Below are 22,132 nucleotides of genomic sequence, written 5' to 3'. Positions count from 1 at the left end.
CCATCTGGGCTCACACATGAAGCATTACCATTTAAGTGAAGTACTGGAGGGTTGACAGGACCTGAAAAATTATACCTCAGCAATAGTCAGTGTCTTCAGGGACCAGTAGAGAAAGCTGGAGAAAGTAATCTTGCAGGATGAACTAATCTAAACTCACTCCACTTCTGTTACTCAAATTAGGTCAGAGTACTGTAATGATTTATAAAGATTTATATTTTTAAATTGTGGACCTGTTTCCAGACAGATTTCACATATGCAGGCATAGCGTATGTCAAAATATTAATATACTATAAAATCATTCAGAAAAATACTTTTCCCCTATCACTAATGTATACCATCAATTCAGAATATCATTACCAAATCTCAACACAAGAATGGCACAACATGATTATATGGGATTATATATATAATTGCCACCACCACATTTGTTAAATTCAGTCCTTCAGACATTAAAGAATTAATTGATCTATACGTTCATTATTTCAGAAAATAATTTACAATTTGTTGCAATCTGTGAATTTATACCATAAGTGCAAGAGCACAACCAAGTCATTATATCAATTTACTTCCACATCCTCAAGTAATTTTTATAACTAACATACTTTCTGATAGTTCCCATAATCATTTTAATGTTGAAACAAGTATTCCAGTCCCTCATAAAAAGTGGCTCAAATGGTTTTAGTCTTTAGCTGTTTCAATACAATAGAAATAATATCAAATCATAGAGTATCCAAAGTGTTGGTTTAGTAAACTTTCAGATTACAGGTCAGAGGTTAAGGCCCACTCGGGTTTGCTCTGGGGGTAGGTTTTCTGCTCACTGCCAGGCTAATTGGCAGGGCTAGGAAAAGTGCCCGGGAGTATATTTTACTTAAAAGGGAAGATTCACCATCAGTCATTTTTTTCAAAATTAAACAGTCAGCAAACATTATGAAGCAGAATTTGGTCTTGGGCGGTGGTGTTAAATGAACGGTGTCGTATCAGCCATCCATTATATGCCCCACCCGATATTCAGTCAATGGAACTGTCAGTCTGGACATGTTATAGGCGGCCAATTTGATACCACCTGTTCAGCGCTAATGCCCCAGGCAAATGTCTCGCCCAATGATTCAGGGTTCCTTAGGTTTTCTTGTCTGTTTGTGTTGATTTTACCTGTGTATAAATATGGATGGCTTTGCCATGAGTTCAATGTAATTGGCCTTTATTGCAAGGGGGGTGAAGTATAAAAGCAGGGAAGTCCTGCTCCAACTGTACAGGATGTTGGTAAGACCATACCAGGAGCACTGCATACAGTTTTGGTCTCCTTATTTAAGGAGGGATATACGTGCATTGGAGACAGTTCAGAGAAGGTTCACTAGGTTGATTCCTGAGAAAAAAGGATTGACTTATGAAGAAAGGTTGAGCAGGTTAGGCCTATACTCATTGGAGTTTAGAAGAATGAGAGGTGATCTTATTGAAACATATAAGATACTGAGTGGGCTCAACAAGGTGGATGCAGAGAGGATGTTTCCACTCGTGGGGGAATCTAGAACTAGGGGGCATAGTTTAAGAATAAGGGGTTGCCCATTTAGAACTGAGATGAGGAGGAATTTCTTTTCTCAGAGGGTTGTAAATCTGAGGAATTCTTTGTCCCAGAAAGCTGTGGAGGCTGGGTCATTGAATATATTTAAGGTGGAAAAAGACAGATTTTTGAACAATCAGGGATTATGAGGAGTGGGCAGGGAAGTGGAGCCGAGCTCAAGCTCAGATCAGCCATGATATTGAATGGTGGACGGAGCAGGCTTGAGGGGCCAAATGGCCTACTCCTGCTCCTAATTCTTGTGTTCTTCTTAATTCACAAAGTTGAAATGACTTTGAAGCACTGTGGGTTAATTCACCTTCTTGTGCTATCAGGCTCAGCAACTGCTTTTTGTTCGACCCCAGGTGCTGAGATGAATTTATAGCTTACACAAAAAAGTATATATTTTTTTTAATCAGAAGGAAGGCATGGTGTGAAGCAGTAAATCAGACGTCCTAGGCACTGTCGGATTTTAAGTCCCTTTTCTAAATGCGCCTCCTGGTGGAGTGACCAAGGAATAGCAGCCGTGCAGTCTCAATGGCACGATCCCTGAGTGTTCACAGAAAGAGCGGCTCAGGGAATCTGAGCTGTAATGTTGTTAACCTATTTCCAATCCATACTCCCATGTGTGGCTTCCAGGCTGGGAGCAGAGGATTGTGGAATAACTCCGACAGTGTTACTCGGGGCGTGAATCACTTGGATGGAATATTAAGAAGCTGTGGCAATCAACACTATTAATTACAGCATTGGGTGGGTCTTCCTTAAACGGGGGGCGGCGGGGAGGGGGGCAGTGCGGGAAGAAGGTTTATTATTCAGGATCTTACAGGCTCAGTCATTTTAACTTTGTTACCAATGGTGTTCTTTCACTTGTATGAAAAAGAAAACCCATCACAAGTCACCGCGTTTGCTGCGGTGCTGAGTTAGGAGTGTGTCACACAGCTGAAAGAACTCCCATAACTCAGTGTCACTACTCAGATCTCGTCCATATTGAACAGGTAACATAATAGCAACATCAATTGTCAGCATTGTCCCCGGCAATAAATGGCTGCCGCACTTTAATTACAAGCGCCTTGACCTGTAGTCTTGCGTTAGAACTGGAGCATTGCTTGACAAATGAAAGTTGTGGCTTTAAATATCAAATGGAGAGAGATGCTGGCCGACTGGTTCGGGCAAGTCATTTAAAGGGCTATTTGCATATTCTTCATTTTGAAGGGTGGAAGGGGAGGCTAGACAAGCATATGAGGGAGAAAGTAATAGAGGGTTATGCTGATAGATTTAGATGAGGAAAGGCGGGAGAAGGCTCGAATGGAGCATAAATACATGGACTGGTTGGGCTGAATGGCCTGTTTCTGTGCCGTATATCTATGTAATCCTCTGAAACGTTACACTTACTGCAAATGTAATGCTATCTTCACCGTGGAGAGACTGCAGAAGATTAGATTATTCTCCTTAGATTAGATTAAATTAAATTATTCTCCTTAGATTTTCCTACATTACAACAGTGACTACACTTCAAAAATACTTCATGGCATTAAAGCGCTTTGGCCCTGAGGACATGAAAGGCGCTCTAAAAAGTCTGTCTTTTAGTGAAGAGAAGTTAATAGAGGTGGTGAGGGCTTTCGATAGAGTAAATGTGCAGAAACTGTTTCCATTGACAAGAGGGTCAGTAACCAGAGGACACAGATTGAAGATAATTGGTAAAAGAACCAGAGGGGAGGTGAGAATTGTTATTTATGCAGCCTCCGATTATGGTCTGGAATACACTGCCTGAAAGAGTGGTGAAAAGAGGTTCAATAGTAACTTTGAAAAGAGAATTAGATAACTACTTGAAAAGGAAACACATGCAGGGCTATGGGGAAAGAGTGGGGGGATGGGACTGATTGGATCGCTCTAGCACAGACCCGATGGGCCGAATGGTCTGGTTCTGTGCTATATCATTCTCTGATATTGGGTCTAACACATGTTGGACTTGGTCTAATACGTGATGGACAGGAACTTTCACATGCTTTGTTGCTAGTGGTTAGATGTCAATGAATGAAGGTCCGACCCTCACGATTACAGACCAGTATTTGTGTGGAAACCCAGAGACAGCTGATCACCATCTGCTTTTATTTCCCAATGAAAAGAATACCTTGAAGGAGCTCGAGCCCGTATGCATGGGCGCCGTTTGCTCGCTTCTGCATGGTGTTCCTGTATCTGTGCTTAACCCACCCGGCCGTGGGGAAACCACCCGTACCATTGAGAATCCCTGCAACAAATATCTTTCAACAGACACACTATCGATCGGAGCTAAAATACAGCACTGGGGTTCCAACTTTATTTCAAGTATGCAATTACAAATAATATACTCGCTCACTAGAAGGTCTAACCAACACGCGGGAAAAAGCTAGACGTGACCATGACCCGAGGACGTTTTTTAAACGAATTGGAGCTGTAACTTGTTAATAAATGCATTGATAACAATATTCAGTGAAAATACATGACTGGCTTGCGCTAGAGACCCTTGGGTTCAGGGCTGATTCTGAGGGGGTGGCTGGAGGAGTGCACGCGTTGATTGCTGCATTAATGGAAGCTCTGACATTTGGGATATATCACGGAGAAAGAGACAGCTTTGTTCCCGGGAATAGACTAAATGAAGGATAGGTGGCAGCCGAACACAGCGGCGATTCGCACACCATCTGAATGGCCAGCACCCGAGAACGCTACAATCCCGGGATTAAATAGCCCCGATTTAAATAAAATCAGAAATTACACCTTTGACTATGTAACCAAATAATAAATGGATCTATATATATATATATATATGTGTGTGTGTGCGCCTCTCTACCTCGGTAACAGCCGCACTGTTTCTAGTATTTAAGAATAGTCCACGAGTGTTTCCGGTGCTTGCTGGAGCTGTTCCCCAGTGTGGTGCTGAAACCAAGCTCTCGGGCAGGAGATGTCAGATGCACCTCACTGTGCACACGCAGCAGCATCTAACGTCTCTGAGTACACCGCCGGATCAGTCTTATTTATGCAACTCCGAGTAGGAGTAGTTGTTGTGTCACTGCTGACCTGTGTTTCGCTTGTCGAGTAACAAGGTCTCGCCATGGTTTCATAGCATTGCGATCACTCGGCCAACGGTAGTGCTCATTAATATGCAATCACCCTAATTGGTGTATGTTCTGAACAGAGTCACTCTAATTGTTATTGCTAACTCTGATAATCATTCTCATTAAGTTAATTGTAAATGTTGTTTAATGTGTAACGAATGAAGATGATATTCTATTGTGTAGTTATTGGCCTCTGAGCCCTCAACAATACACAAGTTAAAGAAAGTTTGAAAGTATGAATTTACACACGTAACAGATCTAACTTCAGAAAGAGCAGTGGTTTGTGTGGAAAACCCCCCATCTTGCTCCTCGCCCCTCCTCCCTCCCTCTCCTCTGAAAATGTTGCTACCCTGGGCTCTCTTGGCTTCTGAAAGACAGGACAAATACAAAAACAATATTCGCACTGGAAGATCCAGTATATATCCACAGTCTATTTAATATAGGTCCAACAGTAAACGTCGAAAAGAAAATGCACACTTAAACTGTGTTAACCCTTAGACCACCCAGAAACAGACAGTGACATTCTCCCCACATTGTGACGGAGCTGCGTGGTTTTCCAACGCACTGTGTTTTTTGTTTCTGAAGGAGTTCAGGACACTGAAGGAGAAGTGCTAGATAGTTACGGGGAAACAGTGTTTTCCCTGCAGGATATTAGTAATTAGCATACAGCTCGTAGGTCAACAAATACCGAGATACAGAAAAGATACAAAGATCTGGCTGTCTCGCAAACCTTCTGAGATGCTACCATGAGCTCCACTGAGCTGGGAAAATTTATGAACTACCGTTCACAAAGTACAGAAGAACCCAAGGCTATTAGCTCATCAACAATATAACAGTCGAACAATAAGTGCTTTTTTTTATATAAAGACAAAATTGTGCCAGTAGAAAACAATTAGTCGAGGACGGTGGATGAGTTCCTGTTTGGCTATATATTAAACAGACAATGAATATGCACATATTTCCATTCTGTTCTCAAGCAATCTATACTTCAGTCTGTGTTGGGTATTATTCAGATTGACACGCCGGATAGGTAGCTATTTTGTCAGGTGTGGCTCAATGTAGCACTTTCCCCTCTGAGACACAAGGTTGAAGTCCCACTCAAGACACCTGAGCCCATAATCCAGGCTGACAGTTCAGTGCAGGCCTGAGGGAGTGATGGACTGTCGGAGGAGTCATCTTTTGGATGAGAAACGAGGCCTCTTCCCTCTTCGGTGGATGTAAAAGACCCATGGCACAATTGAAGGGAGGGTAACCTTTATCCCTCAAACAGATTATCTGGTCATTATCACATTGCTGCTTGTGTGAGCTTGCTGCGCACAAATTGGCTGCCGCGTTTCCCACATTACAACAGTGGCTACACTTGGCTATAAAGCGCGTTGGGGGCCCTGATATTGTGAAACGTATTATATAAATGCAAGATTCTATAAGTGCAAGTTCTTTCTTTAATGCAGCCAATTGTCTGACATTAACTGGAGACTCATCGCCGTGTTTAAGTGTCACCAAAACAAGCTACTGTGCACAGAAGCAGATTGCCATTTTCCTAATTATTCACTCTCTCATAGGGATGCATCTACTTACACAAGCCCAGAGAATTTAAATGCAAGCTCTAAGATTTAGGACTTCCGAGCATGGGTAGAGGTTCTTCTACTGTTTAACTGCCTCACAATGCTTATCTATGTTTTGATGCATTGATTTGCAGGAGGACAGTCTCATCATTCCCACATCTATCCCTTTAGATCCCATCAATGAGCCAAGCACTCTAGACCACCCTGGACTGTCCGAGACCTCTGCCATGGGGGATTGACTGACCTGTGCTCACTGAGTCCCAGAGATCTTGCTTTGGGTCAATATGCGACTGATCCAATGTGTGCATATGTTATCCGGGGCTGCAATGTTCTTTATGCGAAAGTTTGATCCTGTGAGCAGTGGCTCTGAAGTTATTATAAAGTACAACCCCCCCCAAAATAGACGAAGTGGATCCCTCCGCGCGGTGACCAGGCGCCCACGTGCTCAGCACCACTCTGTTCCGAGCGCCGCCTCCGCCCCACGGTGAAGTCCCGCAGAGGCAGCAGCTGCGAGAGATCAGCTCGCATCAGATCGGCTGAGCCATCGAGCTGTTTGAGCGGAACATTTCCCGGACCCGAGAGCGGATTTCTAACACCAAACCCGACTGATGTGAGAAACGCAGCGTTGTAAACAAGATGGGGATGTTTGGAGTGATTGTAGGAGCTTTGCATTACCTGGGGCTCTATGTGCAACTCTGTGCTTCTTCACAAGGTGAGAATCAGCACTTGGCTATTCTGTTAGAGCAGGTTAAATCCGAGCAGCCGCGAAGACTACCTTTGCACTTAGAATTACAAAGCGCAGGCATTGTATCTTATTCTTTCACAGTGCTCATGAATTACTCCTAGCCACGTAATGCAAATTAAAGTTTCGACTGTTATCAATGAATATGTTCATTTTGAATTGAGGCAGGGTGTATGGTTTAAGAATATTCCTGTTCAGGGGGGCTGCACTGCGCGATTCCATCGGTTTATTTATTTATATGAAGCACAGTCTCCAGAATTACAAGGTAGGTGAAAGTCTGGATTGAGGCTGCACCTCACTATTGAAATTGTATTTTTTTGTTACAATTTGTGTCTTCCATCAGACAGAAGACAGAATAATAAAATCAAATTGTTGGATTTTATTCAGAATAAAACTTCCTGCTCCCAATAGGATTTTAGCACAGGCTGTGGTAAGTAACTGTGGAATATATATAATTAATAAGCACTCCACTCTCAGCATTCTAGTGTGCCGTATGCACTCCCTTTAACCCATGCTGTAGTTCTGTTGTATTCTAAGTATTTAGAAATATGATTAACCCTTTGAACACCAATGAAGCATTCTGTGCAATGTCCGAATCAATAATACTTTTTGTAGTTTACAGTGAATGGCCAAGGTTTTGCCATTGTAATAATTAAACTTCAATAGAGTATTAATTCAGTAAGTACAAGGGGATCCTAATATATCATTATGTTGGAATAGATGAGCACTATGCTTATAAGCAGTTTGCATACAATAGGTCTGGTTGTATCAGTTCTGACTGTGAGAGGGATGCAATCAGAGAGTAACAGTTTGCTTAGATCAGGAATTTTCTTGATATTTTTGTATGCTCTATGTGAAATCAGTTGTAGATTTTTTTTTAAAGTTTGTTTCTGAGTTGTTTAAGGCTTAACACAGTTTAAGTGTGCATTTTCTTTTTGACTTTTACTATTGGACCTATATTATAAAGACTGTGGCTATATACTGGATCTTCCAGTGCGAGTGTTGAATTCTGTGGGTATTTTCAGTAGATATAATACTGGTGATAATCTTAAGTTACCAGTAGCTGGGATCATTAAACATTAAACATCAAAACTAATAGAAGCTAGTCTATAAACATCCACAAATCTGAGGTAAATGTAATTCAGTTAGATCAACACAGAAAATTGAAATTTTAATATAACAGACACCTGGGATCTTTTTACAACACTACCTCAGCATATAACAGTTGGACTAGACCCAGCTCAGGAGGGGAAATAACCTTGCAAAGTTGGATTGTTTCAGCTGGATGTGGTGACTCACAACCAAGAGAATTAGGGCTAGTATTTGTTTTGTACCATTTTTGTGGGCTATTGTGTGAGATAATATCTATTCTTTTCAGTTAAGCTTTAAAAAGTAATACAACCTGTACAAACGCAAGACTCTTCAGATCACTGCTGGGAACTTTTATATGCTGTGGAGTGACTGGGAACAATAATATATAACTAAGAAATATCTGTTCAGATTTATTAAATTAGCACAACTTAAATTGTAGTTTTCTTAGGAAATAGAGACTGGATCAGTCAACCAGGTTTGGAAATTTAATATGTACACTTAAGACCTGTATTATAGTGACAAATTAAGGTGTGAATTGATAAAGATTGTACTAAAAAATGTAAGTAAATTGTAATGATTTTAGATTCAAGCATGAATTTTAAGGAGGCAATGTCAAAGCAACAAATCAAACCCGTGTGTTTAAAATGAGTTAACAATGTGATTAAATAGGTCATTACTTAAACCCTTCAGAAATGAGAGTGACATTTCAAATCTGCATCAAAAACATATCAAGCTCCCTTTCCCTATCTCTCAGCATGATTAATGGTAATATAGTAATTAAAGGAACATTGCATTTCACTTCGGTCCTAACTACTTCTAGATAAGGGATGGTAGAGGTTACAGGTAATTCAGTGACATTCCTTTTATTGGAACAAGCCGACCGCAAAACACCATCCTCCACTGCTCCCATTTTTCATACCCAAAACTCTTCTTTTCAAACCCTTTCCATTGTATTGATTGTTCAAATAGTCATTTTGGTTCTTGGAATAATGTCCAGTGTGCACCAAATTCAACTTGCTGGAATTGGCTTTGCTGAGGAGGCTCAAAATGTCTTTCATCAAAACCATATTATATATAAATACTGTTGCCTATTTTGAAACCTTCAAAACCAAATAAGACAGATATACTATATTGTTTATGATGCCTGTTTCCAGTGTTGAACAATTAAACTTTTTCCTAACATTCGAAAATACGTAAATGACGGACAAGAACTGAGCCACTGGTACATCCAGCCTATCCCATATAGTTGTAATTCTCTATGCATCGTGATACGGACACTCCCTAATCATCCGGAGCCATGTAATCTTCTGGGTGAGGTGAAAAACCAGATAACATACCATGCCATCTTTTTGAATTTGTTTTTCAAATTTAGATAAATTGAAAGATTATTTCATGTCATTCGGTCTTAAAAGTGATAAAAGCTGAATGACTCTCTTGCAAATTGAATAGAACATTATTGAAAGCTCTTCCTCTTTTCCTTTCTTCCCTGCCCAGCTTAATGTTATAAGTGATATATATTAGGGTAGGCTAAACCCAACTCACAATAGGAATTTGTGAGTCCAAAGCTGTCCATACTATAATGTTAGTTTGTACTACAGACCTCATTACTCAGGGAAGCTCCACACTCTATCTATTAGACTTGGCCAGAGAGTGCTTGTTGTTTCCTTGGATTGGTTTACACTGGATAAAGAACAGTTTTCCCATTCACAGAAAATTAATTCGTCACCATGATCACCCTAAAACATGCTTAAAAATGGAAAAAAATTAAAGATTCTAAATATATTTTTAATTTACAGGCAGATATTTAGTGTTAAAATTATATATTCATTTTGAAAGATAAGATTTAGGATATTTCATGGAACTGTAAGATATCGGTAAAATCTGCTTCATAGCCTTCTGTTCTGTTTTTCTTTTTTTAAATTATTATTGGGACAGGAGGGAGACAAGTTGTGGTGCTTAATGGCAAAGTGAGGATGTGCCCTGCTGATAAAAGAAGAACAAATGTCCAGTGCATCGATAACACAAGCAGAAGCTGAGAGAAGTTCAGATTAGAAAGAGACCATTTTAACTCTTAGCATTGCAGGGACAGATATTTAATTACAAGATATTTTACTATCTGTGACGATAGTACAACCATAGGCCCGGCTCATTCATCTACACTTTGTCTTTTTGTCCATGGTATAAGACTCAAAATCATTTCTTAGAGCTGCGTGGTTTAAATAATGCTTTTTCTTCCTCCCCAGATACATCAAATATCTTTCCACAGGTTTACACAAATATTATTGGGGAAGAAAAGCAATTGTTTAACTCCTGTTTGAGCAAATTTTGTTCTAAATCAATCATTTTCTTAACATGCTCCCAAACCAAGAATGAAATAATAGAACGTTTAATGGAACATATTTCAATGGTATTTTCCCCCTAGAAAACAGGTATGAAACTAAATGTAACATATGACATCTGGATATAGTTTTGGAGAATTAAAAAAAAAAAGTATTTTAAGGGCGACTTAAATACATTTTAATTAACAAAATACTGTAAAGCTCTGTTATTCTGTGGCAAAATGTATTTTGTGCTATTTATATATGATCCATCTAACAGAAAAGATGGTTTGATGCAGAAGACATAAAGTGATGAATCTCTTCTATACGCAAATGCATTCCATCTAACGGAAAAGATGGTTTGATGCAGAAGACATAAAGTAATGAATCTCTTCTATACATAAATAAAGTCCAATTACTCGAGCCTGTGAAATATTACTGGAACTGAAGTATTTAATTTTACAGCCTTAAATATAATGCTTACCAATAGTACGGCCGACCTTAGACTAGAATATATCAGTGAGTTGCCCAAATACCATGTGATATATGGAATTCAAACTGATCAACATATCTATAGCATAGAATGTGTGAATCAAATGTAGTAAAACCACAACAACATTGTACCTTTAATGCAACAAAGCTTTCCAGAATGGCTCATGATACGGAGCAACGATAGAAGAGGATTTAGGGTTGGTGACCCAAAGAGTTAGATTTTGAGGAAAGTTTTCAAAGAGGAAAGAGAGGCACCAAGGGAGAGGGGTTCAACAAGAGTATTGCAGAATGTGGCACCAAGATTGTTGAATACTCTGACTGAATTGCTAAGTAGCATATTATTTATGGAGCTGTACCATATATGTGTTTACAAAGAAGTAACAGCCTGGTAAAAGATCTGAAATATTCTCATTGTAGTTTAAAAGTAGAATTCAGGTATTGATTAACTTACAGTTCAGTAAATAAACTGAGAAACTGTGCCCCTATTTTCAAGTTAGTACAAATGTGTACTTTGATCTGTTGAAATTGATTGTCATGTAACAGAGAAAGTGGATATTATATACTTTAGACATTTGGAATACTCTTCACGAAGATCTATAATAAATGGAGCATATTAAAGTCCGCTCTTCAAAGTTATCAACTGAAAACAAAAGTATTGTTAATGTTGGTGTAGAATTCATTTCTGAATGGAATAAAGTTGCACACTGTATTAATTTGGTTTCATTTTGTCCAAGTCAGTTCTGTTTACTGTGGAGACGTCACTCGCTGATTTACAAAAATCCATTACGTGATGAGTGTTGTCGCAAACCTTAAAATGTCAGTCATTTTTATTTGCAATTTTCTGCAAATATTTGATGAAACTCCCTTTTAACCAGACTACAAATGTCTGCCACGAATCACGGGAAAAGAGAAATGGGGAAATCATTACTGCATTCCATTCTGTATGTTTTCAGCTACATTCTGATTTTGTCTATTTACTTCATATATTCTGGAACACTTATGTGATGGAGAGTCAGTTAAAGGATCAATTGAAATGATCGATTAATTTATGAGAGTTAATATAAGGGATTGCTCCAATCGTTCATAAATGCACGTAGGAATAGTTTAGTTTTAACATATTGTGGGGAGATTTGCACTGTTGCTATGTGCAGCAAAATGATAAATGGGTTTACAAATTCATTACACATAGCAAAGGAAACCTTTCCCTAATGTCCTTACATCAATAGCATTTTTATAGCTTATACATGAACAAATACATTTTCTTAATGGGCACAGACTACTTTTCTTCTTAGATTAAAATATATCCATATCATCTTTTGTATTGTGATGATGTATTTGTGGACAACAACACCTTTTTGAATTGAAATCTAGGTCACAGAGGTGAAGTAACAGTGGACTAACCCATTGTGCCATCTAATTCCTGTGTTCATCATGTGCTTTCATCAACCAATTTAACTGTATGGCCTTTCCATCCCTCTGTAGGCAGATAACCAGCGCGACACGTATAAATAATTAACAAGTCATCAATGGCTCATCTACTGCGCTCCTTAAAGTCTGCTCAGGAGGGATAAATAATTAAATTTAGGGTGACTATCGCAATCCAAAATAGAGCATGTTACGATCTAGTCAAGAATAAAGGATGACGTTTTGGCTCCATTACCTAACATAAAGAAATAAGATACATACTGGAATAATGGTTTAGCTATTATAGGGAGCAAAACCACATTACAGAATTTAATAGAACAGTCAGACTCTTTCATTCTAATTTTTGAACATCTTATATCAGGTCTGAGAGCTAAAACCTCGAGATGATAGAGACACAAAACAGCTTGCACAACCTAGTCAGAAGGATTAAAGAAACCACTGTGCTTGTAATAAGACTTAATCACAATGAATGCAATGTAATTTATATTAATTAATTTTAAAACAGTAATTATGGATGAGTGCTGTCAGTATGTTACTTAATGGGAAACTGCAAAATGCTGAAAATCTTCCAATTATGAGTCAAAACTTAACAACTCATTAGTACACTCATCTTCCTCATGCAAGGAATGCATTCTATATTCAGCAATTCCCATTGTGTATCCCCAACTTTAGAGAAGGGGGGATTGTGCAAAAAACTGTGAAACGGCTCAATCCTGTGCTGGAGCATTATGTGGAGAATTTTAAAAAATGTCATCAAAAACTAAAATAAACCAGGACAGAAAATGCTGGAAACACTCAGCAGGTCAGGCAGCAACGTGGAGGGAGTAAGAGTTAATGTTTCAGGTCGATGACCTTTCCTCAAAAAGTTCTGATGAAAGGTCATCGACCTGAAACGTTGGGGGAAATTTTTAACTGGAAAAAATGGTGAGTTTGGAGTGTGGGAGTAGTTAAAGTGTTAAAAATCGGATTCCCGACCCCCCTCCAACCCGCCCTCCTCCAGTTTTAATGGGGGCGGGCAGCCAACCCGCTGCCAGAAGACGGGACTTCAATTTAAATATTACAGTGAGGCTTGAAGCCTCTTTAAGCACCATTTTGTTTTTAACTCTATCTTGACAGGTTTTACATACTTCGTAAAACCTGGCAGTTGCAGCAAGGCAAGGACTGCTGTATCCCGGAAGTAAATGCATTTACACTTACCTCCTGGATCCAGGGTCCCTGCCTAGCCCACCCCTCGCGATCAGAGACTCCCTCATGAGGCCTCCGATCACCTTCCCATCTCCCAATCGATCATCTTGAGGCCGGCCATCAGCTGCGATCTGATTTCCCCCCCCCCCCCCCCCCCCCCCACAACCAATGATGGCCGGCCCAACTGTCCTCAGCTCCCCCACCGCCCTAAACCACTCCCCCATCCCCCCCCCCCCAGCCTCCGGAGGACGCAATCATCTTCACCTCACCCACCACTGATCCCTCGTTGGCCACGACCATCCTCCTTTCCCCCCCCCCCCCCCCCCACCCATCAATAGCCGACATGTACCCCCACACAATCTCTCCCTCCCTCCTCTGTGCGGCCTAGTGCCTGCCCGCAGCCAGTCAGCCCCTCCATCTGGCTAGCTGTGGGTGTGAAACAGAGGCTTCAGTGCAGATCACATCCTGCCGTTAAAGATGGCAGGGCCTGGGGAAACTTGGCCTCCCGGGTTTCCGCTTGCATTGGAGCCCCCCCCCCCCCCGCCCTTCCAGCCCGAAAACTCAGTTTCTCTCTGCACAAATGCTGCCTGACCTGCTGAGTATTTCCAGCATTTTCTATTTTTATAACAGATTTCCAGCATCCAGAATATCTTGCCGCTTTTGTGCTAAAATAAACCAAAATGATCTATTGTGACTTGATATTTATCCATAAGACTCTCAAAGATCCCAATATCATGTTTCCAGAATCTTTGACTGATTCAGTGTCGGGTTGGGAGAGTTATATTTTATTTCAAACGTTAGTGTTGATCTCTTACCCAACACCAGAAACAAGGTCAAACCTATAGCTTTCTACAGGCAACATTCAACATGGATAATTCAAAACATACAAAAATATTTTTTCTGGTCAATTGATATTGAACATTTCTGAGAAAGATTATAGTTAGGACATTCTTAAAGTACAGGGAAAATACCCTATTGTTTTGGGCACAGTTTAACCAGTAATTTGCCAAAAAGACCAAGTCAGAGAAACATAAGCTGGTAGAACACAAATAAAATGTGATATTCCATTTACTGTAATGTGATAGATACTATTGAGTAATGTTACAACATGTAAAATAAAAAAAAGTCTTGTATTTATATAGTGTCTTTTATGACTACAGGATGTTCTGAAGTATTTTGCACCCAATGAAGTACTTTTGAAGTGTAGTCACTGTTGCAATGTAGGAAACATGACAACCAATTTGTACACAATAAGGAAACCAGGCAGAACTCCCCTGTTCATCTTCAAAATAGTGTCATGGGATCGTTTAGGTCTCGGAGCCTCAGTTTTACCTCATCCAAAAGACGGAACGCCCCGATAGTACAGCACTTCCTCAGTACTGCACTGAGTGCCAGCCGAGGTTTTGTGCTCAGGTCTCTGCAGTAGGACTTGAACCCACAGCCCCATTTGCAGTTGCTCCTTCACTATAGCACTGCTTTGTCCTACATCTCATAAGTAGATATTATACGAATGTTCCTCCAATAGAATAACCACATTAAACAACACTCAGACTGCAAGACATATTTTGAATAGCTGAAAAGGATTTCATATGGAGAGTCTGCTGTGATCGCACAAGGGATCAGTATAATTTTGGAAAGTTCATAGGATACACTCTTCAAAAGGAAATTGTTAATTTCAACTGTGTGGATAAAGGTGGTGCAGTGAACCATAGATCTAACCAGTAAGAACACATTCATACAATAAATGGTAATGCAGGACTGACCAGGTGAATTCTAAAATGATAAAACTCATAAAATGAGTTAATTCTTAATATTCAGCATTTAAGAACATAATAATTAGGAGCAGGAGTAGGCCATTCGGCCCCTCGAGCCTGCTCCATCATTCAATAAGATCATGGCTAATCTTCTACCTTAACTCCACTTTCCTGCACTATCCCCATATCCCTTGAGCCCCTTAATATTCAAAAATATATCAATCTCTGCCTTGAATATACTCAAAGACAAAGCCTCCACAGACCTCTGGGGTAGAGAATTCCAAAGACTGAAGAAATTTCTCCTCTTAGTCCTAAATGGCTGACCCCTTATTCTGAGACTGTGACCCCTGGTTCTAGATACCCCAGCCAGGAGAACATCCTCCCTGCATCTACCCTGTCAAGCCCTGTAAGAATTTTGTATGTTTCAATTAATCTCTCATTCTCCTAAACTCTAGAGAATATAGGCCTAGTCTACTCAATCTCTCTTCATAGGACAATCCCCCCCATCCCAGGAATCAGTCTGGTAAACCTTCATTGCACTCCCTCTATGGCAAGTATATCCTTCCTTAGGTAAGGAGACCAAAACTGCACACAATACTCCAGGTGTGGTCTCACCAGGGCCCTATATAATTGCAGTAAGATATCTTTACTCTTATACTCAAATCCTCTTGTAATAAAGGCCAACATACCATTTTATCATCAATAGATATCTCTGGTGTGAGACAAATGGTTAAACTCTGGAAATTCAAATAACTTTTGTAATTCAAATTGATTTTTAACAAGCTATGTATAGGTTAAAAATCTGAACAGTGTTTTGAAACTACCACTGAAAGGTAAGACAATTAAAACTTATGTCTTAAGCAATCATCATCTTTAGCAGTCTGGGCTGATTTGTAATGCTAAAGTGCCAATGAGAAATGGCACGCCATATACCCAGATATACCTTTCCGAGAAATTGCAGCACAGAAAGAGACCATTCAGCCTATTGTGTCTGTGTCGGTGTTAGCCCTCCCATCTCCCAACAAAGCTATCCACCTTTCCTTGTTGAAGCTATCTAACCCTGTTACCCTACTCTTTGCCTATGTCTTTAAAATATTTCTTCAAGTGTTCTTAAATGTTATTATTTCAACTTTCATAGTTTCTTATGGTAAAGCATTCCATATCTCTAAGTGTAAAACATTGTTTATATCCCATGATTCCCATAGTAAACGGTCCTGGTGACTAAATCACCCATTAGTGCAGATAATCTTTTACTATTGTCGCTTTCTAACCGTTTCATCAGTTTGAACACTTCTATTAATTTCCTTATTAACTTTTCTGCCCAGTGAATAAGACCTAGTGGCAACTTCCTCATGATTCTGACACCTTGGAATGCTCAAAACTGCTCAGAATACTCCAGTTGTGGCCGAACCAATGTTCCATACAGATCCATGGACACTTTCTTGATTTTGTATGCAATATATATATATATATATAAATCAGTTTGCTTTCTGTATGGTATTTTCCAACTGTAATACCTATTACTCATACAGTGTACTTTTTAAGTAGGATCATTCTCGTGAGATGGGTTTGCTGTCCTATCAAAGCAGCAGTGTTGAAATCAAGGACAGATACATTAATATGGTAACCTTGTATTGTATATATATTTTCATGGAGACAGATAGGCTTGTGTTCCAGAAACAGGCAACACATCATTTAATCTATCAGATTACTCATGGCAGACTCATTAACTGACTTGATTTCAACTGTACCATCCTCGGTAGGAAGAGGAAGCAGTCTACTGCCATATTTCACAGTGTGGGACAATTTAAAACCAATAAATGCTGGAGATGTGAAAGTAATATTGGCATCTTCATATATATTTATTTGACATGTTCTAAAGTGCACCAGCTTTGAATAGAAATAATTCAATCCCTCTCACTGATATGTGAAGTTAAGATTCCCAGATGCCCAACAGCCATCTTGTTTGTCCCTAGTTCAAGCTACAAATCTTCAGCAGTGATTTATTGATGTCCTATTCCTCAGTGCTCGAGGAACTGTCCTGCAGATGCATAAAGCCAACTAATCAATGTTGGAAATGTGATGGAACAGGTTGCCCACAAATCTTTGCCTTCTACCTTCAAGAGAAAAAAAACACAATTACATAAGTCTTGGAGCCTTTTCTTACTTTCTTTATCTTGGGATCAACTAGTGACATGTCAAAAATCATCTTGTTGTATTAACTTAATTGAACCATGTGCTGATAGAGCTCCAAATCTATTTTTCTATCTGAATTCAGTATTGATATTGTATTGTAATTCTGCAATAATGGATATGTGCGCTCAACTTGCATTTTAACACCAAACCTTTTATCTGCTACAGTGATGTAATATAGTGAATAGAGAATTAGTCGGAAACTATGGTGCAGCAGCCTTATAACAGGAAATATGATAATTCAGGTCTAATGGTCACTCTTTATTTTTTAATTAGAGTTAAAAAGTCTTTCTCGTGAAAACAGTCTGAAAATATTTGCCAGTTAGTTAACTTTTTCTCCAGGAAAGCAATATATCCTGTTGCATGAATTTCCTGTATGCAAAGTATTTATTTTTAATCTAAGAGAGCCCAATTAAGATCAGATCTGAACAAGTTATAATCAGTTCCCCTCATGCATAAATACATTTTTACTGCAGCGTAATATTTTGGAATAACATTAATATTAATTTCAAGGGACTAAAGGAAAATCTTCAGTAAATTGACTAAAGACAATAAAAAATGTAGATGAGGAGAAGTGGAATACCTTTAAAGACATACTATTGAGCATACAGTATAAAGACATTCCAAGGCTTAGGAAGCACTGACAGAACAAAGATGATCTTAAATGGATAAATAAAACAATATAAAATGAAATAAATACAAAAAATTCACTAGATGTAATTGTAGATAGAGACGTGAAGGAAACCACAAGGACTAATGCAGGAAACATCAAAAAAATGTAAAAAGGCAGTCAGAGGGGTAGAGAGGAAAGTAGAAATAAACATAACCATAGAGTTCAAACATATCAGGAAGAAATGTTTCTAATATTCCTGGGTACAAGGTATTCAGGAACGATGTGGAATTAAAAAAAGGAGGAGGGGTAGCAGTTTTGATTTAAGGAAAATATTACAATGCTAGAGAGAGAGAATGTCCTAAAGGGGTCAAAGACAGGGGCCTAGAAATTAGACAAGGCTCGAAAACAGGTGTGGGGATCGCAATGCATGATCAACCGTTCCTTCAGATGCAGGCAGCATACAAATTTTGTGCTGCCTGTTAATTTAAATAACAGTAGCTTGCAGCCCAGTGCTTAACATGCTGCTGAGTGGCCGCACTCCTCAGCAGGTGGGCCAAGCTGGTGTGAGGCTAGCTCCACTTAAAGCTCGCCTGCACTACTTAAAGGCCGTCTGCACCTCTTAAAGGGGAGGTGTCTTCTCGCTGTAGTAAGTGCTGGAAGTGGCTGGGGAAGAGAGTTTGAGCAAGAAAATGACATACCAATGGTGCAACAAGGCAGAGTGTGGGCTCCAAGACATTCTGACGCAGCACTAAGGACTTTGTGCGGGAGGTGGACAAGAGGAGAGAAGCCCTGTTTCCACAGGGGGCCCACAGGCCCTCCAGATAAACTCTGTGAAGGTAATGGAAGCAGATTGCCACTGTGGTCAATGCCAGCGGTGTAGCCCCAAGGTCCTGGATGCAGTGTCGCAAGATATCTAATACCTCACACGAGTGGCCAAGGTCAGTGAATTCATCCTCAAATGCCATATCCTTACAACCGAACCACTAGGCTCAGACACTGCTCAATTCACCACCACCCCCTACCCCACTTCCCTCAACCACCAACAATTTCTGTCAATCATGACACATACATTACAACAGTGACTACACTCCAAAAGTACTTAATTGGCTGTAAAGCACTTTAAGACATCCGGTGGTTGTTTAAGGCATTTTATAAATGCAAGTCTTTCTTTCATATCTGACATTCATAGCTTCAACTCACCCTCACACACTTAGCACTGCAGCAAGCCTCACACCCACATCTCACAGCTTGTACACACTGCCAGCTATTCACCCAAGGCAGGCACATGGTCCACACTCACCGACACACTTCCCGCTCTCCTGCAAGACAACATGGCAGCAGGGGCTACCCACAGGGATACAGGCGCGCCTGCATTACCTAACCCCCATGGAGGAGAGGGTGTTGGAGATTATTGAAGCGGTCTTCGCTGAGCCCATGGCCAGCGGCGGGGCTGAAACAATAGAAGATGACATTATCCTCGTACCTAATTCTTCTTCTCGCATCCCAATTCCCCTTTGTCCCACAATCTCTTCTGATTTACAAGCTGCAGATGGTGTAAGCATGCACCTCCTACTTCTCCATCACTCCACCCGCCCCCCCACCCGGACCCCAGCTCATTGTAACCCTACCCTTGTGCCTTTTTCCTTTCAGATGGCCAAGAACTGCAACCTGACCAGGCAGTGGTGGAGGAGCAGGATCTGCAAGAGGAAAAAGGCAGCGAAGCCGAAGACTCAACACCATCATTCAATTGCACACTCGCAGACACTCCGCATACATCGGAGGGGACAGGTTAGATATGGGATCTGCATGTGGAGAGGCGCTGGGCACGAGTGGCCTGCAGCCAGGACCGGACGAAAGTTGTAGTTGTAGGAATGATGCCTGCTTGCCAGAGGGCGAGGTTGCACACCAGTTCTGCTCCGATGAGGACTTCGATGGGGCGGCCTACAGAAGAAGGCTGACGAGTATGCACAATGAAATGCTTGGTGCATTAGCAGGCCTGCCAGAAAGCCTGTGTTTTTTCACAGAGCTTGGAGCCCAAACTTTCATGGAAATGCTGGGCGACTCCTTTAGGGCACTAGTGGACCCAACCATGATTCAGCGTCTGATGGACGATTTCTCAGCTTCCATTGCAGCACAAGCAGAAGTCACCCAATGTCAGAATGCTGCAGTGGAAGATCGGACTTCTGTCATTCAAGCTCAGCGTGCTGCAACGTAAGCTCAGACTGCTGCCATCGAGGCTGCGATTACCAGTGTTGAAAAGGTGTTGCAGCAGTCCAGCAATCTGTCCTCCCAACAGATTAGTAGGAATGCTGAGGCGCCACCCCGGGGGAGCGGCAGTGGCTCCTTAGAGCATGATCCTGCTGTCCTCGCTCAGGATGACAGCATTTGTGCTCCCACCACTGCCTCTCCGCCAGTGCCCTTGCTTTTGCCTGTCTGCCAGCCAGCCCAGACTGCTTTCGTCCATGCCGAGATGGTGCAGTCTGCAGCCGGGCCATCTAAGGCCAGAGCTGCTCGACGTCATCTGCCAAGGCCGCCTGCACTCTTCCCCCACTGAAAGTCTGCAGCCTTCCATCGGCCATGCTGCAGCCATTGGGGTGGCACTGCGTAGGAGCACTGGGACAGACAAAGGCACACGGAACACAGGCACTAAGGGAATGCACAAGGGTAACTAGTTGACTTTGGTATGTAGTATTGGATGGTTTAATTTATACATTTTGGTTTGGAATGTTTGTTTTGTGATGGCTTTTGTATCATTGTGGCCAAGAGGACGCTGTGATGGTCAGTTACAGAGGGACGGTAAGGTATGGGACTGTTGGTGAATGGCCAATTGGGGTTGAGGTCACTGGTACCATAGTTGAATGAGTTGATCATGGACAGCCCAGGGAGAAAGGGGCTGTGTTTGTTGCTTCTTCCTTTCCTCCTCCTTCTCTTCCTCCTCCTCCTCAGCTCTTTGCCTTGTATGTGGTGGCAAGTGCTGTGCCCTCATGATGGCGAGATTGTCGAGCATGCAGCAGACCACAATGAATATTGAGACGCACTCTGGCAAGTACTGCAGGGCTCCTCTAGAGTGGCTCAGGTAGCAGAAGCATTGTTTAAGCACACCAATGGTCTGCTCTATCAGATTCCATGTGGCAGCAGACTTTCGTTATATGCATGCTACCCATGTGTGCTCAGGTTACACCAGAATCATGAGCCAGGTGGTCAGCGAATAGCCCTTATCACCCAGTAGCCACCCTCTGGTTTGTCACGGTAGCTCAAATGCGGATGGTACAGTGAACTGCCGCAGAATGGAGGCATCATGACTGCTGCCAGGATAGCAAGCATTGACCTGCATGATACATTGAGTATGGTCACATGCCAGCTGGACATTGAGGGAGTGGAATCCCGGATACGGTACATCTCTGAATTCACATGCGGCGCCCACAAAATGATGTCTGCAGTCAATGCAACCTGCACCATGAGGAAGCCTGCTATTCTGGCAAGGCCACATACTCAATCTGCCTGCTTTTCTCTAGCGAGAGAGAATGAAATGCATTCACCTCTCTTTGCATACAGAGCCTCAGTGACCTCCCTTATGCAACAGTGCATGGCAAACTGGGAGATGTTGGAAATGTTGTCTGCTCCAGCCTGGAAGGAGCCCGACACATAAATTCATGGCCTTGCTCCCCTTCACAGCCACTGGTGCAGCCATCCTCGTCCTGCACTGAGGCAGATTTCAGTGAGCACCTCCTTAGTGAAGCGGAGACGTCGCATACACTGTTCCTCACTGCGGTTGAGGTAGGAGAAATGCTCCCTGAAGATCCTGAGTGGATATGCTGAGAGGCTTTCTTCTCCTCCTCTCCCTTCGATCAGCTTGTCCTTCTCTGTGTCACCTCTGCTCATTCTTCCTATCATGCTACAGGCCAAGGGGATACAAACTACAGCACCCAAGTCTGGGAGCAACTGGGTTATGAACATACGAAAAATGACGGACAGGTAAAAACCATTTGGTCCATCAAGCCTATCACACACAATTGCGATACCTTGTGTATCACAACATATACCTTCTACCCAACCCGAAACCATGTGATGATCTGGAGAGGCAAAAAAAACAGATTTAAAAACCC

The 22,132-nt window shown here is 41.3% G+C and overlaps 1 protein-coding gene across 1 annotated transcript in view; it reads left to right on the top strand.

Moving 5' to 3' along the window:
• Positions 1-6,848: 6,848 nt before the first annotated feature.
• The window catches only part of vstm2l (V-set and transmembrane domain containing 2 like), a 97,583-nt gene continuing 82,299 nt past the window's right edge, over positions 6,849-22,132 (top strand). The window contains exon 1 of the mRNA XM_070895029.1: positions 6,849-6,924. Coding sequence (XP_070751130.1) covers positions 6,849-6,924 — 76 coding nt within the window. The remainder of the gene's footprint in view (positions 6,925-22,132) is intronic.

Source organism: Pristiophorus japonicus, chromosome 12 (genome assembly GCF_044704955.1).
Source record: "Pristiophorus japonicus isolate sPriJap1 chromosome 12, sPriJap1.hap1, whole genome shotgun sequence".
Taxonomy (NCBI): domain Eukaryota; kingdom Metazoa; phylum Chordata; class Chondrichthyes; family Pristiophoridae; genus Pristiophorus; species Pristiophorus japonicus.
This window is presented reverse-complemented; position numbering and strand designations above follow the sequence as displayed.